Below are 27,915 nucleotides of genomic sequence, written 5' to 3'. Positions count from 1 at the left end.
TAGAGTGGATTTTGAATCTTCACGCGCCACTGTTTCAGTCGATTAGAGTGAATTAGTTCCTGCGGGATGGTCAAGTACATCGGATTTTATTTGAAGGGAAATTTTTTCCGATTTTTCCGTTAATTTTCAAAGAAAATAACCGCTTGACTCGAGAATTCACTCTACATTGAGGGATTATAGTTATTTTTGGCCTCAACTATATCCTTTTTTACAATTTTAACCACAAAAATGGTATATAATAGCATTACACGGAGAAAAATAATTTTGCTGTTGTAGCGAAACCTTCGTTGCTACTACATATTCGTTATTACGACAGCGGTAAAATTTAATTGGCATAACTAAATCAGCAAGTTATTCGTAATTAAAATGGGAACAGTTTTGTTGCCAGAATAGAAAAATTCCGCTGAATGAATTTATCCTTAGGACACGTTAATTTGCCGTTAGAACAAAATAGTACTTTTCTACAATTTACTAATTTGTTCTCACAGTAAAATAATTTGTAGATTCAGCAAAATAATCCAGCGAATGGCAATTAGTATTCTTAACAAATCGTTTTGCTGTCCATATAGTAACTGATAGATTTCGCTGCGATAGTATAAAATTTTTGCTCTGCTGACAAATTATTTCTCTCCGTGTATGCATGTAAGCGGAGAACCTTTACACGCCGAAACCTGATCCGCTGTTGTGTGAGTTTATTTCGCGAGCAACAAATTCGGAACTTGGATATTTCGAGAGTAACAAATTCAAACAACACTAAAAACGAAAATTTAAGCGAGCAACCGTTTCATGATGATTTAGCACGCTGATAGGTTTTCCGGTATTGCTTAAACTTATTTCGCGAGCGATAAAATCGGGACTAATATATTTTGTGAGCAACTAATTAACAACAAATTCCTACCTTACTGTTATATGGAGTCTCGTTGCTATATGTACATATATATGTTGCCCCATTAACTTAATTTTTCTTTAGCGAAACATCATAAAAGAAAACCAACAGAATAAATTTTTTTTCGGTAACTTTTTAATGACAAATGAACAAATAAAAATATTAGTTAGAATTACTTCTGCTCACTTTGTCCCGCTGATTCATAAGACGCGGACATTTCAGGGATATACATTTGGAGGAGAAACGAAATAATTCCGAGGAGAAATTCCGAGAAGCTCGGGTCTCTTTCTGACGCGAAGTACGGCCCACGTCGCGCTCGTCGCAGGAGGAATCGGCAGCGCGACGTAACCCGGAGCCGGCGTGCGCGCACGTGCGTCTCTATCCCCGATGCGTCCCGGCTGTTTTCGAGACAACATATTTTCTGCTCGCGAATTTTGTGCGCGGGGTGTCCGTCAAAGGCCGGCTCGCGCAAAGCTGGCGTTTACACGTTCACGAGAGCGCGACTACTTCAAGTTGCACGTTACACGTCCTCTTTTGGTAGGAAGCTCGCAGCTGCAATATCGGGTTGCACAAAGCGGCCGAGGGAGCTCCGGGGGATCGATGCCGAAGCTCGCTCGCGCGGCCGGGATGTTTCCAAGTTACCGAGGCGGCCGGAGGATCTCTCCTCTGGAGACATTCGTGTGCCGCACAAACTCGATATATTGCCCGAGGATGTCCGTTATTGGACGTTATTGGACGTTCGCTAACGAGCACGGTGGATGGAAAGTTTATTGGAAGGCCCGTTTCCGTCATCCGTGCCGTGTCCTGTGCGGACACAAACTCCGAGAAGAAACGAGGAGCACGACGATCCTCCGCTGCCACGACGGTGCAGTTTGTTACTCGTGTGTTATCGTTAAGCATCGCGTTTCGCGATGCAAAAGCGGCCGCGTGTTCGTCAACTTCTCTGTACGTCCGTTCGTCTAGACGTTCCGTGGTTGTGTAACGAGCGAACGAGAGCGAGCGAGGGGAGAGACGCCGATAGTAACGGCTGTCCAAAGTTGGCCCGATTTATTACCGTCGATGGCTAATGTATTAATTATTGTCAAATTAGCCGTGCTAAATGAGAAATGCAAATTGAGAAATTGCGCGGTTGATAACGCCGGTCGAGGATTGTCCGGAGACAGTTTCTGATTTCGTTCTCTACTTTTTTCCGCTTCTTTCGAAGCGGAGATTCAGACTCTCGTCTAAATAAATCATGACGGGATTGATTCTACCGCATGGATTTGCGCGAAAGTGCGCGCGAATTTTTAACGAGGCGCTTCAAAGACGCGATTTACGCTGCCGCGCTCTCATCCTTTCTCTGTTTCTTTCTCTCTTTCGTTTCTTTTTTTTGCGTTAGAAGAGAAGGTGATATTATGTCCGCCTTTAATATCTCCGTTATTAAGTGACGAATTTTAACGATTAATTATGAAATCATTTAATAACCTGCCGTTACTCAATGGCGCTGATATGGCGTCTTTTCCTCTACTCGTTACCGGAGTAATCAGTAATAATCCCTTTACCTCTCATCGTCCTCCAACGTGTATGCCATCAGCGCGGCGCCTTTCTCGACGGTGGCGCAGGTGGAGCCCAAGTGAGACGGGGCTTTGCCGGTCATCGGGCTGGCGAAACACTTGCGTTGCCGGTGCCGTGAAACAATCAGAAATATCGCCACGGCCAACAGAAGTATCACGGCGGTCAGTACGCCGATCACGACCGCCATATACGTGGGGTCGTCGTGCTTCGCCGTTGAGACCGGAAGCTCCCCCTCGGCGGCGCCGTTCTTCTCGACGAAGACGTCGCTTTGGATCGGCGATTCGGTTGTCGGTGCTTCCTCGGGCGTGAAGTTGCCATGTGCTACGTCTAGACGGAGAAACAGAGAGGGAAAAGACAAATTATTAACTCATCGTCGTAGCGTCGAGAGCTAAAAAATACCACTCTCGTACTCCTCTATTATTTAAACTTTTTTTTTTATTTTCCCGAATCTACCAAATCCCTGGATAATCCGAAATTCGCGTCTGCATGTTTTTTCGACGCGCGTATTTTTGCAAAAACTCAACCACACAAAAAAACTGTTCGGTTGAATTTACCTGAAACGGGCAAACCAAACCATGCGTTTTGGTTGAAGGAAACAGAATTTCTGATTCTTATCGATCAAATTTGGTTTTTAGAGGAAATGCGAGTAACGTGGAAATAGTCGGATAATATGGAATACCATGATTTCTATCCTGTTAATATCCATCACTTTTTATAAATATTGCACATTACTGTTTTTCCTTTCAGTATGCTAAAGAAGCATATAGGTGACGTCGTTAAAAAACGTAAATAATGGGTTGGAAACTAATATGATGTTACTACTGATGTTACATACATTTATATGATATTATAACATTATTATAATAGAAAGTTTAAAAATATAAATTTATAACTGAGAGATTATTAAGATATAAATTTATAATTGAGAGATTATAATATAATAATTATTACATAGACCATTCGATCATTAATATTCATCGAAATACGAGAAAAATTATTTTTTTTGCATGGTAAATGAATTATTCCGTTTATCCAAGCTATTTCATAATATTCTTCTAAAATTTATTTTCAAAAAAAATTAATATAACATTAAAGTTACCATAGAAATCATTAGAGAAGGCATTATAAAAAAAACACCTGGCATTACATCCCAATAAAAACAAACTTCAATAATCCTTAGTTCCCGATTTATCTTAAGAAATCTTAGGATATTCCATAATACCCATCCCCTCTGATCAGAAATTCTGTTTGTTTCAACCAAAACGCGAGGTTCGGTTTGCCCGTTTCAGGTAAATTCAACCAAATCGTTCTTTTTTCCGTGCAAACTACGGTGGGCCATTCGGTGCAACGCGCGATGAAATTTGACGCACTGCGACGGTATCATAATACCGTTCATGATTACCGCGGCATTATGTTTGCAATTAATAATTGTTATCATTATAATATTATATCCGACGCTATTATCCCCGTTATATCATTACACATTATGGCCGCCGGTATAACATTGCCGCGCGTTATATCGGGTTGTGTCGCTCGCGGTCGAGTTCGATTCGTTTCCCTGGGCCGGGAGGAGCGCGTTTCTCTACCGCGTGCACGGTGCCCCTTCACACAGTTTATTATTAGAAGACTCTCCGTGCGCTTCTCGTTCCTCCGTGTTTATCATTCGCGTTGTTAATTCTCCCCGAGTGTGCGCACACGCAGAGCGACACGAACGAGGCAGGAGCGAAGCTCCTCTCAAGGCGGGAGCGCGGGGGCGCGTCTAGCGCGGGGATTAAGCTAATCGTGCATAAGGTACACGCGAAGATCTGCCTTTGAGGAGGACGAGGATTACAAAACATGTACGCGCGAGATAGACGCGTGAGAGCATATGTGGAGCGCGTAATTAACCTATATGCGCTTTGACGTACGACTTCACTAAGGATGTTGCGAGGATACGCGAAGTTCGTTACGCGCCGAGGGGGTTGTGTGTATGCGTATGTGTTCACTCCCCTCTCTCTCCTTCTCTCTCATTCTCTCGCTTTCTCGTAAACGCGCGAGATAACGTTCCCCATTTATTATCGGCGCGATATCGCATGAAAGAGCGACCGGCGGAGCTTTCACGTCGTGTAAACGTATTATATTACGCTTTTGTCGATGGGCTGTTTTATACGCAAAAATTGCGTAATTAAACTCCCGTTGTTTGTTCTTTCGGCAGCGTAATTATACGCGTCATTCTCGCGGTGTTTAATAATGCGCTTTAACGAAAAACGATACGATACGCTTTTCACCGGTCTCCCATGCGCCGTCCGGCCGCTCTTTCTCTCTCCCTTCCCTCCCACCCCCCCTCTGTCTCCGCTCCCGTCGCAGCAGCAAGGGGATTGCGTTTCATCTTGTTATAAATAATTACGGGGAAATGCATTAACCGATAAGGATTAGCTTTCATGCGAAAAGTGCATCGCCGGCGCGCACGCGTTTTTTTCGCCAGATTTTATTCTATTTTATTTTATTATTCGCGTGTTTTGCTCGTCCAGGTTTTTCATTTTACGAAATCAACGCTCGGACTTTCGCGAACACAGAGAGAGAGAGAGAGAGAGAGAGAGAGGGGGAATAATCTCTTCTAGTTCGCTTCTTGTGTTAGGAAATGATGGCAGATTTGGGGAATTATTACTTCTCCGCGCGGGACAAACGGATAAACGGACGATTTTTTTCCTCGCGAGATTTTAAATCGCATTTTCGTCACGGTCGCCGTCGTCGTTGCTCTCGCGCGCCTTCCACTTCGGCAAATTCGGTGTCACCCATTTCTGTCGTTACGTTTTACCTCGGCAGTCGCCCGGACAGCGGGACAAGAAATAACATATATATATGTGTGTGTATAAAGAAACGAAAAAGAATCACGCACACGGGAGAAACGTGCACGGATTCACGGCTGTAGCACGGCGGCTACCGAGTTTTCCGCCGCCCCCGCGGCCCGCTGTACGCCTTTTTGTGCCGCATTCGCGTGCGGAATTTTCCAGCACGTTCTTGCGCGAATTTCTTTTTTCCTCCCCGGCGCGGCAGCGCGCACTACGAAAACTCCGTTTCGTCGTTTTACGCGCGGCAAAATAACTTCGTTTTGATGCAATTTCTGCAAGATTGGCCGCGTGTTATCCTTCTAACTTCCACCCCCCCTCGTATCTCTCTCTTTCTCCTTCTCTTTCTTACGTTCTCGTATTCTAGTAAAATTGTAAAATTGCCAGGCGACGCGCGCCCGTTACGAATTAACGCGCGTATCGAAGCGCGATAGAGTCGCGGTAATTAATGTTGAACGCGTCATCGCGATTAAATTACACCGGTGTGTATTTTTACGTCGACGTTTTGCATATTAGCAAATCAAATGAACGCACGGCCATCTCGTAAATGTCGGCAGTTTAGTGGTCTCGGTGGGGGAGGGGGAGAGGCGAGAGCCCGTGCCATTGCAGATATCAAATAAATGTCGCCGTGTATATGTCGCGCTATATGCGCACTGTTGGTGTATTTTTCACTCTGATAACGAAGTAACAATTAATTCAGCGTATAGTTCCCGAACGGATTACACGCGGCCGATCGCGAAAAAAAGCTCCTACCCACGGCGATATTTATTTCGTCGAATAATTAATTTGTATATTGATTTTGCGTCACTCGGAGGGAACGTGTTTTTCTTATTAAAAATTCGACAGACGGTCATTATTGCGTGCCGCATCTCTCTTTCTCCCTCTCTTTTTCCTCCCATCTCTCTCTTTCTCTTTTGTCTTTCCACGCCGGTTATCCGGGTAATTGAGCGAGTGAAATTCCATTAAAGTTTACTCCCGGAATTAATTAAAAAGTAAAATTCTACCGTAATTTATAACGGTTCAAATTAATTTCGTCATTTTGTCATTATAATCTCGCCGATATCACGTGCTACATAATTGCTGAAATTGAAAGCTGATACGTCGGGATTAAAACCTAAATATCTCTGCCGGAGAGATATTCAGGGCCTCCCCGTTGTGAGACTCCCCGTAATCGTAATTTCGGCGACAGAGCTGGGGCGCCGCTCAAACACTGTTTTGAAACACACTCCCGGTAATCCACAAAGGCGCGTTCCGCCGCGGGAACCGCCTCGTGGATTCTAATTTAAGAAAAACGCCACGCACGCGCCCGTAAATGCGTCTGCTTATTTTCGCGGGAGACGGAGGACAGATAGCGAGAAAGAGAGAGAGAGAGAGAGAGAGAGACAGACAGTGAGAGAAGGGGAGAAGAAGATCTCTCGAGAAGGGAAACCTCGGGGTCGGCTTTCGCGGGGAAGACGCCGCCGGATTTTCCGCGAGAGTCGTCCTGGAATATATCCAGCGTGTGCGCTCGCTCGCACACGGGAATATAAATTTCTTCGGACGCAATCCCGACGCCGCGCTTTGTGCCCCTTTGGCGAGCGTAACCGCCCGCAGGAGCGAGAGGAACACCGACGACTGGAGATAATAAGAGGTCCCTGCTGCTGCGAGAGAAAGGGGAGAGATCGCGGTGACAGGCTCGCAACTTTTCCGCGTGCGGAATCCTCAGCGGGGTTTACGTCGCGCGCGCGCGGAAACAAAGCCGCCGTCGCGTTTGATATCGGCCTCCACGTGGCTCGCTCTGAGCGCGTCGCTCACCTGGGCAGGCGGGACGACCCTCGACGCGTGGTCCCGCATGAAATCTGATATTAAACATTCCTCGCGCCGGTGGGTGGGCGATTCAAGAGCGGGCAGCCCGGGGGAAGGGGGGAGTCGAATCGAGAAAGAGACCGCAGCGTGACGGGACATAATCGCGCGGCCTCGAGCGATCTCGCGACGACGATCTCGCAACTGTCGCGAGATTCGCGCGCGAAATGTCTTCGAGTGCGAGTATTTCGGGAATGGAGAGACGGATGAAAGCGTTTATTGAACGTTCGAGTATTTCTGTAAAATAAATGTTAAATAAATGTTTAAGTACTCTTTCTCAGCGTAACGCAAGAAAGCTTCGTCTTTATATCAGTGTCTTCGAATCGTGTAATGTGAAGCTATCGAATTGTTTGTGAGGGTGAAACAGCAACTACAGAATATCCACTTTAAATATCTCCGAAGAATAAAAATACTTTATAGACTACCGGATGTGAAAATGGACAAAGTCCACCGCTGTTCGAAGTGATGATTGTCGGTATCAGTGCAATTTCTGTTGAATATATTTTTCTCCTCATATAATTCGTAGACGTTCAAGGTGAGACACGCGAACTGGCTTTTGCGATTACCCGCGTCGCAAAAGAAGCCGACTCATCGCGTCGTGTCGCGTCGGTGAAATCTCTGCGGCCGGGTTTGACGTGTCCCGTTCGATTGGCGCGGATGGCAAATAGACGAAATTAGCATCGAACCGCGCGATGCTGTTTCGCCCCGAATAAATATTTTGCGAAGCGCGCTGGGACCCGCGCGATACCGATCCCGTTTAATTATAGCGTCACGTCGCCCTGCGATTATTTCGCCATCAAAACAATAACAATGACAGAGAGAGCGGGCAAGAAAGCGAGCGAGAGAGAGAGAGAGAGAGGCATTCTCCGGCTGCGTATACATTGGTGCGACGGTACCTAACCAGATTTACGATCGGATCAGAATGTTGGGTGATCGCGACAAGGGTGGGCTGTAACTTACGCGGATCTTCCGCGTATAAATCATCGTCCAGGGAGACGCATCTCTCTCTCCCTCTCGTCCTTCTTCCTTCCTCGCCCTCTTGGTTTCTTTAACACGGAGTGAAAAAAAGCGATAAAGAGGGGAAAAATCTCGAGCGGCGGTGGAAACGAAGAAAGCGCGAGGCCGACCTCCATGATCGCACGTGTACGTCGTTGCAGCGTCTTTCTCGCCTCTTTCTCTCTCTCTCTCGCGGCTCATCGCGAAAATTCAACGACGACGACGACGACGACGTCGACACGGTGCACGTGCAAACGTGCGCACTCGCTACGGCAGCTGACGCTCCACGTCAAATGCAACTAATGCGCGCCTTGATCTCGCGCTCGGTGAGCCGCGGCGCGCCGCCTTTTAAATCCGCCGTGATTCACCACTAGCGGCACGGAGGTGAGCACACGCGAGCTTCACTCGGCACTAGGAGAAAAAAGTGATTAATCTCGCGGGAATTGTAGCCATTTTTGACATCAGCTATATGGTTGTTCGAACAAAAAAATAGTAGTAGTAATGTACATACGGAAAAAGGAAGGATTGGTTGAATTAAAGTTGATTGAAAGTTGATTGAAACGGTCAATTCAAGGCTCGTATTCTCGTATAAAAGTGGAGATATATAACTTTATATGAAGATAAAACTTGCTTGCACACACGTGAAGAAAATTCGACATAGTTCCGCTAAAAATGCATTCTTCTTATTCAAGAACAATTTCCATGAATTGAGAGGAAGAAGTGTTTGATAGATGTCTTCAAATTAAGAATTGTATCAGACCAGGGCGCTTTCCTTTCAATGAGCTCACGGCTGCGCGGCGAGCTGAAGAGACCTCGATCGGCCGACGATCTTGCACGGACGATAAGCTCGATTGTCCGACGAGAGAGACCACCACGTTGGTCGGTGTACCGATCACGTCAGATGTCACCGGCAATCGGCGCCGCGTCTCGTTCCGCGTTTGTCGGTGCCGTTCGCTTCCTTTTATTCACACCGCTGTCTCTCTCCCACGGATCACGTTGTATAGCGCGACCCGCAAGCATTGTTTTCTCGACCCGGCAGCGAGCGTGGTGCTGCACCGTCGTGGCTCGGATATCCGGGCGCTCGCTCGCGATGCCACCTCTCATGCACAAAATAATAAATGTTCCAGCGTGACGTAATTGCGTGCTGTCAGTGGGTCGGTATTTGCGAGAATTCGAACACACTCGCTCACAGCCGTCGTCATCGGCGTCGTCGTCTCCACCTCCCGCTCGTCGACCTGTATATCCTCGCGCACAGAGATAGATTAGATACTTGCGAAAGTTTTGTTCGGAACTATGAATTGTTAAGCATTCATTCGAATCCAGTATGGCCTACATTTAAAAACTGAAAAGCAACTTGAAGAAAAACAATTCGCTGCTACAGTCATCTATTTGTGACCTTAGGAACTTTTGCGAGCACCTAATAGATATTCGTAAAGCACCGTCTCTCCGAGGCCAAGAGATCCGAGCCTCGCGCGTTTCCCGACTGGGAAGTAGGTTAACGCGTGTGAATAATATTCAAAAGAATATAGTGAAACGGGAACGAGAGAGAGAGAGAAGCAACTATGGGGCGCGCGCGGGGGTGTAATGAATTCGAGCGGGGTCTGTTTAAAAATAAGCACGCTCGACTCTCGTGTCATTCTCTTTCTTGCTATCTAGTCTCTCGCTCTTCCGGTTAGTCGTTATCTGTTGCTGCGAGATACTTCGGTCTACAAAGCCGTGCGCGCGCGCATCCACGAGCAAGAACGTCGAATAATTACGCGGTAATAATCCCCGTTCCGATAAGGATAAATTAACTTCGCCAAGAGCGTCGGCCGGCAGCTCTTTACGCAGAGCGCTGTAGTCCATAAGGATAATATTAACGAGCCAAGTTTAAGTACATTTTTCGCGTCGCTCCTGCCTTTGTCAATTAATAATCGACTACCGGGATGAGAGAAGGGATAGAGACGGTGGGAGGGGGAGGGCTTTAAGTTAGCCGAGGGAGTTCCTTCGATAACGCTCGAAGAACCGAAGTCGCCAGCTAAGAGGCTCGCGATATATCAGCGCCGGAAACACGGTATTTAGAATATTCAAGGAAGAGCACATGAGCGATCGCCGCCGGTGAATCATTTTTACGACAGACCGGATAATCGAACGGGTGGAGGCGTCGACGAGAACGTAGGGGCGCGTATGAGGAAGATAGAGAGGGCGAGAGAAAATGAGAAAGAGAGGAAGAGGAGAGAGGGACAGACGGCGGGACGATGACTTCGGTTCCACCGGAGGAAATTCACGGCCGGTCTCCTCGTATTTCTTTGTCCAATTATGTCTGTCGACGTTAGGAGGCCGCGGTAGAGGGTCAGGGGGTAAGGTGAGGAGGAGGGGAGGAGCGAGACGGGGATCGGAGTTGGAAATCCTTGCAGGACCCTCGCGAGAAGGAAGAGGCCGCGAGAGGTGCATCCATTATCTTCTCTCTTTTCCGACTCCCGCATCCGGGAGGTGCATCCATTATCTATCTTTTTCAGGGCGGAATCGGACGATCGCTCGCCGGTAAATTGCGAGAAAATATACGAACGACGGTCGATAAACTTTTAACGAGTTCCTTTTGTGCCGGGGCGCCGCGACTCTGCCACGCGAATATCCATAAAGTCCCGGGGATCGCGGCGATCCGATTTGAACGTGCTCGTTGATTCTTCCGTGAAAAGGGTCACTCGTCAAAACTCGCGACGCAAAGCGTCGAGGCGGACTTGAACGTTTCCTTCCTCGCGAACTGTAATTGCGGAATTGCGCTAGACTGTAATTTATTAACTCGACTAAATTAACTTGTGTGCATACGCATACCTAACCAATTTCCTGATATCTAAACACTTCACATCACAAGTTGGTTCGAAATTTCTTTAGAGAGTTAAAGGAAACGCAAAGGTCAACCTTGCCATTCTGAATGGAATCATGTGGTGTTTTCCACAAGGAACGGACGAGCGAGCAAGGAGGACAAGGATCCCCATGGGGGAGCTGGAAATCCCATCGTGGAATATGATTTCCTCCCTGCGCGGAGGACACGAGTCGTAATTTACAAACATCCGTCACAGAGCAGTCATACTCGGCGGAGGACGTGTCGTTAGCCCGTATCATTTTTCTTCGTCTTCCGTTGCTCCGCCGGTGCTCCCGGGGCTCCGCAGGAATCCTCCGTCCTTCCCTCGACTCGTGTCCTTTTCATCAAACAAACCCAGTTACCGTTTCGACGCGCGCACACGGCTTCACGGTTTCCCGTGTATGCGAAGCGGATTCACGGCGAAATTATCCGCCGAGAGCAACGAGACCGACCACCTCCGGGGATGATCTTCGCTAAAAGGGGCTGGCCGAACAGTCCGAACGAAGATTGAGCGAGGTTCGATCACGATGGATCGTTTGCGAGGGATTCTCGATTCCACCGACTGTGCGGAGAGATTCGCGAGATGCATCGGGATTCAGCGTCGATCTTTCGAAGTTTAGTTTAGTACCGCAATCGGAATGCTTACTCCTGAATGTTAATTTCTCCAGCGATCTAATTACCGGTAGACTCTGTGTCGAGGATCAAACAAGTCGTAACGAAACGGGAGAGAGAGACAGCCCCGTCGACGTAATCTTTTACACCGAGATAAAACAGTGCTCGATATTTGTGACTATAATTGCATAGTGATAATTATTTATTTATTTATTTATTTTTATTTATTTATTTATTTACGGAAATTACGGATTAAGGTGAACAAAAAATCCCATACTGTTTTGAACGTGTTCGATTACTTTGTATGGGGGCTACATTAAAGCTTTAGTCGAGCACAAGTGTGATGGTATGGGAGGTGAGGCACGGAAAGCAATTTTAGCGGGCTTTAATACCATCACGTCGGACATGATGCACTGTGCGACGCAACAGATAACTCGAAGAGCCGAACTCTCTGCTTACAAGCACGAGGAAGCCACTTCGAACAGTTTATTGCATTAAATAATGTAAAAAACCATTAAAGCATTGCTGGATAAAGTGGGTCGCGTTATAAGCTCGAGCGTTCCTTTACTATCTCGGCGCACGTTTTTTTCCTCCGATCTTTTCTACAATTATATTTCGATAAATATAATTATAGCCATGAAAACCATTCTTTTGTAAATGCCACTTTAGCGTTTAACGATGTTAACTTTATCTTACGTGCACATTGTTAACACCGAAGTAACAAAAAAATATAGTTGACGTTGGTAGAAATGATTTGCCAAAATTAACAATTAATTTTCACGAGATAAAACATTCCTTTCTCTCAGCATAAGCTTCTCCCATTTTCCGCGTCGACCGGAGAAAGTTGTCTTCGCTTGGAAGTTCGTTATCATCACGGAATATCACGCTGGTCAATTTCTCCGTCGAAATATCGCACCGGGAACTTGACTTTCGTGGTTCGTTCGGCGAGCGCGTCATTAGGAAGCGCGCGCGAGCGGGAGCTCTATTCGCGACGGAGAACATCTCCGTTCTCCGCTTCCTGTGCTCTAATCGACGAATCTCCTTGCGCAATATTCTCGTTATGACGTCAACGTCGCTCACCCACCCGCTCGCTCGCTCACCCCGCACGACGCGCATTTCGATGACGCGATTCTGTGACGCGCACAGGCGAGACGAGCGTTATGAATGTACCGGAGGCAAAGAGTTTCAGGTTGCCTCGCTCGGTTTATGCGATCTCGTCGGTGAATCCGCTTGACAAACTACCCTCCATACGCAAATGTATACCTCGAACGAGAGAACGCCACGCTTTCTCCCTCTCTTTCTCTCTTACGCCGCCTGGTTGCATCATTATCTGCGAGTAATAGCTCATAGTTATGTACGAGCGACTCCCCCTCCCCCTTTTCTCCTCCTCTTTTCCTCCTTCTCTTTCTGCGCTGCGAGGAAAGCGCAGCGCGCGAGTTTGCGCTCCTACTGCTACGCTTGTTATCGGCGAATACTCCGACGAACAAATCCGGCGAACGTCGCTCGCATCGGCGATCTCGTTATCGGTAATCTTTCGGCTCTCAATTATAACCATGACTCGAGAGAATATCGTATTTGCGACTTTTTCCGCCGAGAAACGGAAGACGAGGGGTGAGGGGAACGATTCCACTCTCTCTTTCTCTCTCTCTCCTTTTAACAATCGCCTTATATAGAGATTCTCGAGATGGCGCGCGCCTCTTGACGAAAGCTCTTTCCCCGTTCGAGTTCCCAGTTCGCGAGAAAAGTACCGTAATGACTCTATTTGCCTACACATAAACATACATATTAATATCGGTCATCGGTGAGCGTCTATAACCGCCACGCTTGCATTATTTATCCACGCCGTGCGCGCACCCGGCGACCCGGCCAAGTTTCTCGCGAAGTTCGCGATTCGCGCGCGCGTCGTGTGTGCAAACAGGGCTACGTTGATACATAGTATCGCCCGGTGGCACCTGCGCGCCTCTGGAATCGACCGACATGATTAAATTACCGTAATGACCGCGTTGGGAGCCGTTGAACGGTATCTCAGCGTTAACCTTGCGTTCTTAAAGCGACTCACCGTGGATTTTGTATTTTATACACTCGTGACAACAAGAGAGGGAGAGAGAGAGGGAGGCGGTTGGCATGCGTTTTTGCATATATCCTTTGACGTGGAAAAAGGATGGAGCACAGGAGGAAGCGGGCAAAGAGTTTCGTAGTCCGCTTCATGATCTCGTCGCTGCGTCGCTGAATCCCCCTCGACAAACGACCCTTTGTACGTAAATACTATGAATAAGAGCGGGGGAGGTTCTTATCTTCCATTAGTTCATCTCGCATAATTTCTCATTACAACGCGAAGATTACGGTTCGCCTTAGAATTTACAAATTTCAGTCGAATCCGGAGAATCCGTCTTTCTCCCGTTCTATTCCATCCGGGTTCGCCCAAAATAACGAAATACGCGGCGATTAAGGCACGCTCTTCCGATTTTATATCTCCGGCGACGGGAAATGCACGCGCGAAACACGTGCGATTTTCCTGATTGACGGAAGTGTTTTCATTTAGCTGAGAGAGAGAGAGAGAGAGAGAGAGAGAGAGAGAGAGAGCGGGAAGACGTAGAGAAGCATCCTTCCCTCTTTCGACAGTCGCACCGGTTCGGAATTTTACTCGCATATTACGGCCTCGTTGCTCGTAACTCATTTTCCAGAGTGAAGAATCTTTTTCCGTCGGCGGGCGTCGCAAAGTGCGCGCGGAGGAGAAGATTTAAAACGGTTCGGGATGAGACTCGCTTGCTCGCGTCGCGTGGAAAATCGCGCGGTACAATTAACGTGAAACTTTTCTAAGGTCGCGTACGCGCTCATGCGCGAATAAAGCGAGCTCACGCCGCGAATCTTCATAAAAGCAACGCAAGAAGCGCGGCATCTCTCTCTCTCTCTCTCTCTCCCCGTCTTTTTCTTTCTCTCTCGGATTTCGCGGACCACGCATATCCCGTGTATCGAATTTATCGAGGGTTCCGCATCGCGCCACGGTCGTTCGACGACTCTCGCCCACCTGCTTCCGAGAGAAAGAGCTTCCCGTTTCCATGCGCGGCTTCCCGCTTTTTCCCGACACGAAGTAGGGGAGATGTGCGAAGGGTGACTTTAACCTACTCGAAACACCGACGCGCACCATGTGCGTCCTACACTATCGATACAACTGATGGAGCATCATGTGCATCTTGTAAAGAAATTGGTATGATAATAGTAACAGTAATTTTATTATTTTTTTTTCTTTTTAGAAAAAAGGAAAAGAAAAATAAGTAATAAGTACAAAGTATTTACAGAGTAGAATATGTGACTAGTACAAGCGATTTTATCAGTCATTATCGGCGAATTGTCAGTCAATATTCAAGAAGCTGGAGAGATGATGAAATCGTACGAGAGGAAAGAGCAAACATTAAAATTTATATTGGTTTTTTATGGAGTCAGAAAAGAGTCTGCTTTATTATGCTCTAGAATAATTCCTGGAAGAGCAGCGATATGACATAAATATACACAGTAAAAAATTTTGTGTAAAAATTACTGAAATTAAAGCCGACTGAAATTTCCTTGTTACTTTAATACGGGGAATATGTTGAAAGGTGCGCAAATAAAACGTTAAATTAACATATTCACCTTGTTAACATGTTACTTTTTAATATATTCACTTTGTTAAAGTAACATAAAATTTCAGTGGACCGTTTTCAACATAACATTTTTTACTGTGTGCGGACAATCGCCGCTGGAGAACGAAGAAAAGAGAAGAAAAAAGCTAAAAGTAAATAAACTTAGGATAAAAAGTACAGATTACAAAGATAGTAAAGATAATAGACATCTAAAGCGTACAGTGAGATGAGGATGGACAATTAATTACCAGTATTCTGTAAATGAAGAACGATTCAATGAAGACAATGAATGGAAATGGCTAATTTGAAAGATAATGAGTTCTTTTTAGTGGCCGAAGGTAGCGAATTCCAATTGGAAGTTGAACAAAATTCGAAGGAGAAAAGTTCGAGAAAATTCCGACTTCTGGCTATCATCTTCCAATAACAGTCACCGGGTTCGAATAGGCTAAATAAAAGATAAAGGATAATCGCGATCTCGTGACTGGCGTTTCCACGCTTTCGCTGCGTATCGCGTGGCTGACATTCGCACTGCGCGACCCCGATTCGGATTACCGTGTAATTTTTTATGAATCGGATTCACGAGATGCGCGCGAGCGGCATTAAAGCACTTTGAGGAGGATCCTCCTCCGCGGCTCGTCATCGTCCTGCTCGTCCTCGTGCGTCCCGCGTTTATTACATTTAACGCGCGGCTACGGTTATGCTCGTGGATGTCGGCGATTTTCCATTTGTTCCTTTGTTCTCGCAACACTCCCTTGTGTGTCAGATTGATTAAAAAATCCGTTTGTTTTTTTCGTGCGCGGCTGTTACATTATTAAAACAGCGAACGAACTGTTTGATCAATCTGATAGCTTCGAGGGGGGGGGGGGGAGAAAAAAGAGAGCGAGGACATATATTTTGATATATTTTATAGTGATACGCGAGACGCGGCCGCGGTTTTCGTTGGAATATAAACGATTCTTTTTTTTTGTTTTATTTTCCATAGAAACAGGAAACTGTATTGTCGGAGGAGAACGCGCGTTTTCGGCGAAAATGACGGTGACAGCGGACGTCCGGTCTTCCGTCGAGGTAAGCGGATGTGTTACTCGCGCGGCATTAATCGGCGGATCTTACGAATTCGCTTAGTCACGCTCGTTTGCCGACTCGCGTTCGCCCGGGTGAAACGGAAGGCTCCTCGTCGTTACGTTTTCGCGGAAGAGCGTCTTAACGCGCGACGGTGACGGAGCGACGCTTGCTCGAAAATTCGCACGGGGACGCTCCGAAGGCGGAGGTAACTTTGCGCGATTTTGCAGTTTCGCGAGCGTAATTGTTCGCTGGCCCAATTGTCAGGGGATTTGTTCCTTCGACGTCTCTAGATAAACATAAACGATACCGTAAATCGAGTCAGCAGTGGCACGGTGCTGCGCACGGTCGCTGCTACAATCAAGACGGCGAAAGATCCCCGCGACCTGATTCCGCTTGTTTTAGCGTTCTGGAAATATTCATACTCGCGGTTCTCTCGATCGTTCGCTCGCTCCCTTCCACCTCACCCCATTTCGCCCTCCATTACGCGAGATGTCCCAGAATCGGCGACCTTAATTTCGAGCGCGAGATCAATAACGCGTGAAGACTAGCCGTTAAATTTGCACGATGATATTATGTGCGCGCGCGCACGGCGAAATTTCGTGGATGAAAATCCCGGAGGGGAGAAGCGGCTGTTTAATTTCTGATGATTTGGAAAAACAACGGGCCGTCCGCAGATTCCGTCGTGATATTTTCTCCCCGTCTCTCTATCTCCCTCCCTCTCCCCCCTTCTTTTCTCTCTCACAACTCAGCCTCAACTCCGGATTCAGCCATATGAAATATTACCGCGCGACTCGTACTGATATATAATACAGAGTGATTTTCATGCATTATTGTTTCGTGTGGACGCGCGCATACGAATAAATATTTAATCGCGATAAAATCGCACGATTGTCTTTCCCACGTACATACCGCGTCATATATTCTTCACTATTCCCTCATTATTCCCTTTATAGATCGAAAGTTGCACGATTTCGAGCTTAGCTATACACACGCATACAGTCGAGAAACTAGTACAAATCATTCTACACTGAGAAGAAAAAAAGTGGTAAGATCAACGAGATTTTGTTTAAACGAACGCAATTTTATCAAACAAAGTTTAGTCCATTTAACAAAATATACAGTTGCTGTGGCGAGTTATGAATTCGGCGGGCGGTATTCACGCTCGCGCGGCGTGTATCGCCGGCGTCGTCCGGTCTCCTGATTATAAATCCTCTTTTATTCGGCAGTCGCGCCGCCGTAAACTGTAAACGCGGGTAAACTCCTCGTAAGATGCGATTTCCATCGAATCCGCGTTAAATCAGACGGAACGCTGGGAACCGCCGAGGCGGCGGGGGTACAAGGGGAGGAGGGAGTGTCGTCGCTTTTCGAGAATCGCACCGCGTTCTCTCGCTCGCTCTGCCTCTCTCGATATGGAGACGCGGCCCGCGATTTTATATTTCCGCTGATAAAGCGCCTCCCTCTGTCTAACACGTGGCGTCGCGCCGCGTCTTCCCGCCCGTGAACGGCGGGGAAGTCGATTTCTGTCGAGTGAACACCAAATCGAATCGAGTCTTCCGTGCGCGCGACGTCGCAAAATCGGTGGGAGGAAGAGAGCGAGAGTCGGGCGGACGGATAGATGGATAGACGGAGAAAGAAAGAGGGGAAACGCGGCATAAGGAGACGCGTTATAGATTATTTGCATGCCTCTTCGGCTTCTCGCGCCCGTCCTCGCCGGGTCTCGCTTAGTCGCGTCCGGCATCCGTCGTCCCCAAAATCGCTGCTTGGCAGATATACGATAAGCCATTGTCAATTACCGCGCGCGTATCACTCAGAATCAAGCTCGAGATTTATTTTTTCGATGATTGACAGGCGGCGATCGTCCGTGGGAAAGGGGGAGCAAAGACGGTGAGGGAGGGAGCGAGCGGGAAGGAGGGTGGTAGCGGTTGCCGCGGTGCGGTTTGGTTGCGCCGAATTGGAGTGAAATGGCGGAATTACAAAAAGAAATACATTCTCCGCATCGGCTGACAGCCCCCTCTCGCTCTACTCCGTCCTCTCGTATATCTGTCTTTCTTTCTCTTTCCCTCTCTCTCTCTCTCTCTTTTTCTCTCTCTATCTCTCTCTCGCTCCTCTCGCTTGCCGTCTCTCCGCGCGGTGGGAAGGTTTGTACCGCGAAACGATTTCGCGTCACGAACAGAAATTTTCGTCCCTACTTCCGTCGTGATGCGACGTCCCACGGCTCTTTTTTCCCTCGTCCTCTTGCCGCCCCCACATCCCCGGGACCATTGTTTTCGTCCGTTGTGGCGTGGATCAGCGCGGAAATATATCCTCGTTCGAAGGTTTTTAATGTATTCCAGAATTTCGGGCCGGGCACGTCCCGCTGGAAGCTGTCACGGGGGTAGATGGACGCGGTAGAAATGATGGATTCAGTGAAATTAAATGACGGATCGCGCCGTCTCTTTTAGCCTAGCGCGTCGTTTCTCCCGCGCTCTCCCTCTCTCTCTCTCTCTCTCTTTCTCCCGATTGGACGAAATAAATTTCTATTGGCCTAGTTTGCGTTACGGACGGATCGCGATTACGGGAACTCCAGATTGTTTAATTTCAACCACGCTTGTATCGCGCTCACTCTGTGGCGCGCCCACGTGAGTCGACTGCGCGATAAAGTTTCATAAATTTCTTAGGGAAGACATATGTATTACGCTTCCGTGCGCGTACGACCTCGTGTTTCTCTTGCGGCGCGGCGCGTAAAAGGGCGACGCATAGTTTTCTAAGTTTGATATACGTCTCGTCGTGCTCCCTACATTTTAAAGGGTTCCATTAGGAGTTATCATTTCCTGCGTCGAGATAAGCGAGACGAGAGCTTAATGGTTACTCGAGAGAGAAAGAGAACAATTTTCCCGTTTATATAAAAGACTAACAGACGATTTTCAACGCGAAAGAGAGACGCATTTCACCTTTTCTGTTCTCTCCCTCTCTCTCTCTCTCTCTCTTTTTTCTGTGTATCTGATGGAGATACGTTGATAACATATATCGCTTGTTTACCACGAGATATAAATATACAGAGAATAAACAAGACTCACCGGAATCGAAGGTCACCTCGCTGACCATGATCCACCGATCCGAAAAGTGCAGTCGCAGCTTGACGAATTTTCCGACTCGGTGATGGAGCTTGATCGTGACATTCCGTGAGGACTCGAAGATTTTGTCCTCCATGTATGTGAAGGTAATGGGCTTGCCCGTGTAATACTTGCCGCCGATGCTGAAGAGGATATCGATCTGAGAGAACACCTGTAACACCCGAGTTGGAACAGTTGAGGACCTTGAGTAGGATTCGGTCGATACATGCGCTCTCCATATTTCTTGGAGTGAAATCTCGCTGGAAATTAATGAAAATACACTCGGAGCAACGATAAAAATACTGGCACTCGAAATCGTACGAGCGAATATTTCACTGAAATTTACAAGGTAAAGGAAAATATTCATATTTCAACTCGCTATCAGTCAGATCGACTAATTTAATCGAAATTAGATGAACGTCGCTCTTAAAGTGGATTCCCAATTCATATGAGCGCATGCTTAAATCGATTAAATTATACACGACTGCGCGGAGTGTACATCGAAGATTAACTCTTCAATCTCGATACTGAGAACTTGGATGATAATGGAAATATTCACTCGACGATTCGGAGAATTCAGGGAATTCACTCTGAACAGGAATAAAAATTCACTCGAACTCGAGTGACTGGGCTGTCGCGTTACTTCTCAAGTGGGATTCCACTCGAAAAAGTGTCGAAAGCACACACCAAAAAGTCGCATGAATAGATGTACGAACAAGTAAAAGTAATTAGGCGAAAGTAATTACGCGCGACCGGCGGGGGGTCGCCGCAATGAAGCCGGGGTCGCGATATTTATTAAGCTCTAAGACGAACGGGATAATAGTACGAATTACGCAATGAATAAGCGCGCGGGCCCGGCGAAATTTATCGTACGTATTACTCGCATGAGTGCCTCGTCGGCATGAAAGAGGAAACACAGTACATATTTCGCAACAGCGAAATTCCTATTCCGCCTCTCCGAGCTACTTTTTCACCTGCTGAACAACCGCATCGCGCGCCCGTAAATTTTTGACCGCGGATAGCATTTTTCAGGGCTGACTACTTTCGCGCTCGTAAATTCACGGACGACGACCTGACAGGAAAGGAATTTCGTCGTCACGGAATGCAAGCCCTTGCGAGAGAGCTGTGTGTGGCGCCTCGGCGAAATTGGGGTCGATGGGGATTGCGCTGGAGGAAATCGCGCCTCCTCCTCCGCTTCCTACTGGAGAATCGATCGCGACATCGATCGCCGAATTTGCGTGATTAACTGCGAACGACAACGGGCGGCGGGCCGGAGCGAGGGGGAAAAATGATTTCTGCTACGGTTAAGCGAGTAACTCGGGCTGATATGGAATAAAACGGATTACGCCGGTGGATATTAGGTAAAATGGATACCCGCGTGGGTGCGGGACGTTGATGGATAGAGTCGACTCGAAAACCTCACCGCTCGAAGAAGATTTACCGACAAAGTGGGGGCGGATCACGCTCTCCTCTCCCCCCCCCCCTTCTCTCTTTCTCTTTCGCGAGAAGCCGCCCGGTGCCTTTGAGGACGTTATAAAAGTTTAATGTGTCCCTAAAGTTCGATGGAGTATATGATCTGACCATAAATCAACTATTATCCGCGCGGTATTATCCGTGAGGTCGCTTTTTGTTGGTGGAAGTGTATCGAGATTGCATCTATGTAACACACACATATATATATATATATATATATATACACGTTCCCCATGCCGTTCGACGTCGATCTCAGCTTTACGATCCGTTCTTACTCCCCCCCTTCCGCCCCCTCCCCTTTTTTTCCTCTTTATAAAACAGTCGACGTAAAAATATATTACGCGCACCGCGTTGACACGTGAGTCGAAGTTCGCCGGACGTCGCGGAGACAGGAGAGCGAGCAAGGAGGGAAGGAAGGAAGGAAGGAAGGAAGGAGGAAAGGTAGGATGGATGGGTGGAAGGACGTAGAGCCTCGTATCGATCCGTTTCTTCCCACGCGGAAGGGCGACGAGAATCCGCGAAGACAGCGTGTGACGCGCGGACGTAATCGAGTTTTCATCTTGCGAAAACGTCGTTGCGCGGGGAAAGCGCAACGGCGGAGACGATTGCCCGAAACGGTCTCGTGTACAAACGGCGCGCCGAGTGTGCGAAGTGCCTGTTGAATATTCGTATAAGTCACGGGCCATTTGAAATTCCGAATATTCCGACGACGACGGTGCGCGCGCGACGCCGGCGGATAATCTGGAATTCCGTAAGTTTCGATTAATGTTGAATAATTCCGTGGGGGGTTCTTAAGTGGACGTCGGACTCTCCGTTGCCGCGCGCGAGCACGCTCGTGGATGCCTTCCATCTTAGCTAGCTAGGTGGGTACGCGCCGAGTCCGACGACGACGACGGTGGTGGCGGCGGACTGGCGGAACCGAGTAATTTGTCGAGGAATTCTGTGTGTGCCGTATTTCGCCGGAATTGGAGCGGGGAATATCATATCGCGTAAAGTTGATTGTCAGGGTATATAGCGGCGCGGAACCGCACGTAAGAGCTTGTAAAGCGACGGCTCTCTAAAAGTTACCGAGTTACCCCCGTCCATCGGGCGAGTTCACCGAGCGATAAAGTAAGTTTCTCTTGGTACTTGATTTACCCGAATGTATTTAATAATAAAGATACGGCCACCTGTAAAAAAAAGAATCTCCCCGCCGACGGAGACCCCCGGCGACGGATATCCTCGGGCGTACACTTATTTCTTCAGGAACTGCTCTCGAAATTTCTTCGAGTGTGAAATCCCACTCGAACGGTCCAGCGACAGCCGAGCCACCGAAACCTGGGTGATTTTTTATTAAGAGTTACACGGAGTGAATTCCCCACGCTGAACCGTCGAGTGAATATTTTTCACTCGAAATTGAGGAATGAGTCCGGGGTACTCTTGAAATTCTTTTGCGAGCGAAATCCCACTTGAAAAGCCGTGCGACAACCGAGTCGCTCAGATTCGAGTGACTTTTCATTCATACAGAGTGAGTTCTCCACTCGGAATCGCCGGGTGAATATTTTCATTCGGAATTGAAGGGCGGATCTAATGTGCATACTCCGCCTAAAACTTGAAAAAATTCCTACGAAAATTAATTTACAAGCCGACCTTACCTTAAGAATTTTTTAATTTAAGTGAAACGTTTACTTTTGTTACTCCAAATAACGGTACTATCTTCGCCGTCTTTTCAACTGAATTTCCACTTGTTTCGAACGAGATTTTACTCCGGGAAATTTAGAGAGAGAGAGTTAAACGTGTCTTTTGGAAGAAAAGAAAAGAAAAGAAATCTCTCGCGGGTGGCAAGGCCGCGCGTATCGAGGAAGTTTCGCATTACCGTGACTCCGACGGAGTTCAAAGACAGATTTTCCCGCGAAGTCTTTCCCTCCTAACCCGTTCCTAATCGCTTCCACGGCGCCGAGACCGCCGACTCGCCTGACAACGGAAACCGACGGCGTCGTTGCTGCGCGAACACGGGGGAACGCGAGATAATAAAGCGCTGTCGCGGATTCCTTCCCGACATACGCGCACATATACGCAACCACTCACGCACTCACGCACAGAGAGAGAGAGAGAGAGAGAGAGCGTCTTCTCGTTCTCGTCTCGTATTTTGCACACGCCGTCGCGCAAGGGCGCCGGGAATGCATTTCCAATGACGCGGTAGACAGGCAGTCGGCCTATCGGATTCGGTTATCCTAATCCGCGTCATGTAAATCCAATTTCCAGAGGTTTATCTCGCGACAATGGCGGCGGGGAGCGATACGCGCGGCGGGTAGACGCGGAACCCGGTGGTAACGGCAGCCCAGGTAGTATCGACATACACCTTGCGCGTCGTGTAGGTGGTGCATGAAGATAGCTCGCCATAAAACTCGTTTGCACGGTCGCTCCGTGCTACGCTGCCGCTGCTGCTGTTGCCGAAAGTCTGGTAGGATACGAGCGAGAAGGAAAAAGAGAGAGAGAGATAGAGAGTGAGATAGCGATACGCGTGTGCATATCCCAGCAGTGCGTGCACAGCACGTGGGCGCGGTGGCGAGGGGTCAGACGGAACGGGCGGAATCGCTCGGCTTATCGGATGTAATATGTAGAACGAAGCGCAACGCTCTCGATGCGGAGGTAAATCCTGTTTTAAAGTGCGCTGAAAGAGAGAGATCGGTTCTCCAGGTGCGACGGAGATTACATCATCGTTACGTCGCGCTGCGTCGTTTCGGAAGAAGTGAAAAAAGAAATACGCCCGACGCGAATCGCAAGTACTCCGGAAAACGCGGGTAATTATGTGAAACGACGAAGTATGTCGGGGGGAGGGGGGGGGTGGAAGAGAATTGTCTCGACGCTGAAACCTGACGGTATCCGTCGGCGAGCACATCCGCGCGACCGACATTTTTCGACTATTTCGTGCGTAATTTGGTATTAAGAAGCGCGGGAGAGCGCTTCGAGGGACGGAGTGCGGGGAAGCGGGGGAGGGAGGATAATAAATGCCCGAGTCGGAGGATGTGGAATTTCGCGGATAAATGTAATTTATCGGCAGGGCGTTATCGAGCTGCAGATGCGGCTCGCGAAAAACGAGATGGTAGCGCGCTTGCTTGCTCGCTCGCTCGCTCAAGCCCGTCCGCCCGCTCGAGCTGTATTAGGGGAGGCTCCTAGAATAATTATGACAGCGCGTACACATTCCATTTCGTTCCATTAGCCGGCCATGGAGTTTTATGCATTACGCTGAATAGGTAATGCGCCTTGGTTCGGCCAAACACGTAGCGCGCCGGCGAAATTGAAGCGGATTCGGGAGGAAAGAGCATTCGTAAATAAAATCGGCGAATGCGCGCGCGGAAGACCGTTACATCGACGCGGCCCGGGCAATCACGCGAATTTATGCACTTTGACGAGACGCGCCGTTCTCTTACGCCGAATGAGAGGAAACGTCTCGCCGGCGTCGGAATATCAGACAAACGGACGGATCATCCCTCTCCCCGCCTCTCCCTATCCTCTCCTCTCTACTCGTTCTTTACTGATTTTTCAAGCCGTGTTTGAAGTCCAACATCTGCGTGGTTGGGTTACGCTATATTTTAGAATGCAATTATAAGCGATATACATATAACGCTTACTATAAAAACGGTTCTCCTGATTATACAATTCTTTCACTGTGCGCGATTTCAGTTGCCAAACACTTTTTTCTCAGTCTATCCATCTACAACTCTCGCTTTTTCCCTTCCTCTTCCTCCGCTCCTCTCCACGAGCCCGCCGGCTCGCCGGCACCCTGCCCGACGAAATCCCGGGTAAATTCATTCTTCGCGAATAAGCAGATCCGTCTTTCCCCCGTGCTTATTAACGTTGCGACCAGGACGAGCGTACTCCGGAAAATTACCCCGGAAAATTACCCGACCCTCCGCGCGAGAGAAAGGGAGGGAAGATCCGCGCGCAGGCGATTTCGCGCGGATTCCCAGCGCCGCCGGAGCCGCAACCGAGCCCGTTTTGATGGCCGGCTTTTCTCCCTTTCTCTCCCTCGTTTCGCGGTCTATTATCGTTCACGACGGACATGTCTCGCCGGCTGGCGCTCCCCCGCTCGAAGGGGGAAATGTTATTTGGATATCAAAGATGCGACACACACAGGGATATCGAGAGGGAGAGTGCCCCCACCAGAGAGGGATCCGTTTCAGCATTGTGAAAGGCTCAGGTTTACGAGCGGCGCATCACCCTCGTCATCGTCCTCCTCCTCGACGTTCTCGTCGTCGTCGCTTCCACCACCACCGACTGTGTATAAAACCCTCCGACGCGCAGGGGAAGCCAGAGGAGGGGACGATGATCGGGTGTTAGGTGCCGCGTCGAGGCCCGGAGAGACCACGAAGAGGTCGGCGCGTGGCCGTTCCGGAGGACCGCCGACCGCTGCATCAAAGACCGGGGCGCATTTATGGCGCGCCACCCCGGCACGTTCGCCGGTGGTTCGCAGCGGCCAGAGGAGCGTTAATACGCGTGCGAGGGACTTTGTAATTATTGGCTTCAGAGCCGAAGTCGGTCCCGTCGGTTTTTCAGCGCGCCGATTATCCGAATTGGTTATCGAAAACCCATTAGCACGCGGCGCGCCCGCGACGGCGGGCTTTCGCTCGCTTTTTATCACCCTTTCTCCCCCTTTCTTCCCCTCCCTCTCTCTTCTTTTTTCCTCCCTCCCGGACGCGCCTCGCTCGTAAATTCGGTAATAATTCTTCGGTGTATCAATGCGCGCGCGGAGAAGGCTTCGGTACTTCCGCGAGCACGGGCTACTCGCGGCTAAGATATTGATTTACGACGGCGGTAATGAGAGAACGCGCGTCCTCCTGTACGTCGGATTTCCTCGCATTTTCCGCGGGACCCTTCGATAACCGGCGCGCCGGCCGAGAGACTGAAACGCGTTCCCCGCCGCCGCGTTTATCGCGAATACTTATTGCGCGCTTTACGCGCTCGCGATACGCCGTATGAATTTATACGATTTTTCGCGGTATGTAAACGCCATTCCGATTCATTGTTATAGTAGTCGTATAGTCGACCCGCGTGTAGCACGGATTATAAAGTATATAATCCATTTATGGTTTATCTCGCGTGCGCACATTTTTATGTTGCCCGCCGACGCGGCGGGTGCTGCTCGCGCGACCCCGCGATAAGGAATACCACCGGCGCCCCCCCCCCCTCTTGGTACCTGGGCCCCTCTCCGGCCCTCCCAACGCCCGCAACAGCGAGCGAGCCCGCTCGCTCGAATTTCATCGCGCGGCTACATTCTAATTTACGTTTAACAGGCTATTAAAGTTTATATGCATTCGCCGGGGGAATCTGGGCTGAAGTTGAATCGTAATACGAATACTATGGGGGATGTTTGGTAGGGTGATCACTGAACCCAGCATCAAAGAGTATACCGCGTTTATACTGGATTGCTCGCGACTGTATTTGCGCTTTGTGCGAAATATTCACGATGGCGGTACGCGTGCACGCATGACTACGCCCCCCCCCCCTCGCATTCTACCTCACTCTCTCTCTCTCTCTCTCTCTTTTTATCTCTATTCTATTCTCTCTATCTCCGGACGGCGGCGAAATTTTTCGATTTTCGCCGGTAATCGTCCGGCTAACTCTCGCTGAAAAACATTGGGCGGTTTTGTGACGGTTTCTACGTTGAAAAATGGTCCAACTAATGGCGGGTAGTCCCAAAAGCGGCCCTGCTATTCAGAGAATCCGCGAGCTGCGTTTCACAAGTTAGCGGAATAAAATGAGCAGAACCGATTTTAACTAATATTTTTATTTGTTCATAAAATGTTGCCATAGTTAAAATTTCTCGCTTTACTGGTCGTTTAAATGATACTTTTATTAAGAAGATTAAGTTAGTGGAACAATATATATAAATAGCGATGGAATTCGGCGTAACAACATTACAGGAATTTGTTTCTAATTATTTGCTCGCGAAATATGTTAACCCCGATTTTGTTGCTTGCGAAATGAATTTAAACAACAGCAGAAAACCTTCTTTTGTGCACAAAATTACAATAACAGACCATAAGAAAACAATTGGTTGCTCGCCAATAATATATACGAAATGCTTTAAGTATTTCACACTTTACAAATATACATAAGCACTACATTGAAGCAAATATTTTACTGGCATAGCAAATTTGTTAGTTATGGTGGCAGCAAAGGGATACGTTGAGTATGAGATATGACAGATTTTACAGTATTAACAATTGAGAAAATTATTCGTCGAGCGGATCGAGCGGATAAATCGGCGAGGAGGGCTGACTCACGCTCCTCGGGTCGCGTGAGTCGTCAATATTGAAATTTCGTCTCGCTGGTAAACAAATAAGCTCGACGAAAGATATCGACGGCAAATGTTTCTCAATCAGGGGGATATCGTTATTAATCGAATTTCCGGCCGACACACAGTATCATCCCGGCGTAATCCGCGTCTCCGTACGCCCATTACCTCACCTCCCCCGCCGTCGCGCCGTGCGAGTCCGGCGCGGAAGAATTATACTCGGGGCAATTTTACCCGGATCAAAATTCGGATCCTCCGTTTCTGGCAGCATTCAATAATCTCCCATGCATATTTCACCGCACGCGCCGTTGGACCTCTAAACGAACTGTAGCATATGACAGAATACGCGAGCGTGCGTGTGTTTAAAGCGGATTTGTCTCGGGTATGATGAAACATGCAATATGTACGCGGCGTGTCGTCGCCGATCTCGCGAGCTCCCCATATTTTCCGTGTGACGTCACAAAGCGCGCGGATACGACCGTTGTAATACGGCGATTACCGACGACGGTTTATCCGCCTTCCTTCCCGGCCTGCCTCTTTATCCCCGCGTTTTTCCTTCTCGCACTACCGGATATCCCGCGCGATAATGGGCATTATCGCTAATTTCGCGTCGTAGCGACCGAGAATCGGTCTCCCATCCTCCTCCTCGTTGTCCTTCGCATCCTCTCTTCCTCTCCGCGAGGGAAGTGCATTATAACTTCGATACGCGATAAAAGTGTGCGCGCGCGCGAGCTTGTATGCAAATCACCGCCGACCATCATAATCCTATCGGATCATCGGATCGACGACGTGGGTGGGGAGGGGGGGGGGGCGCGGGGGGGCACG

General features: G+C 48.4%; 1 protein-coding gene across 1 annotated transcript in view; it reads right to left on the bottom strand.

Annotated features, from left to right (window-relative positions):
- Positions 1-27,915, bottom strand: part of LOC106750086 (discoidin domain-containing receptor 2-like) — a 206,020-nt gene that overhangs the window by 34,843 nt on the left and 143,262 nt on the right. The window contains exons 8-9 of the mRNA XM_014630167.1: positions 19,302-19,509; positions 2,428-2,767 (exon numbers count right to left, since the gene is read on the bottom strand). Coding sequence (XP_014485653.1) covers positions 2,428-2,767; positions 19,302-19,509 — 548 coding nt within the window. The remainder of the gene's footprint in view (positions 1-2,427; positions 2,768-19,301; positions 19,510-27,915) is intronic.

Source organism: Dinoponera quadriceps, unplaced genomic scaffold, assembly GCF_001313825.1.
Source record: "Dinoponera quadriceps isolate SergipeBrazil2010 unplaced genomic scaffold, ASM131382v1 scaffold4444, whole genome shotgun sequence".
Classification (NCBI taxonomy): domain Eukaryota; kingdom Metazoa; phylum Arthropoda; class Insecta; order Hymenoptera; family Formicidae; genus Dinoponera; species Dinoponera quadriceps.
This window is presented reverse-complemented; position numbering and strand designations above follow the sequence as displayed.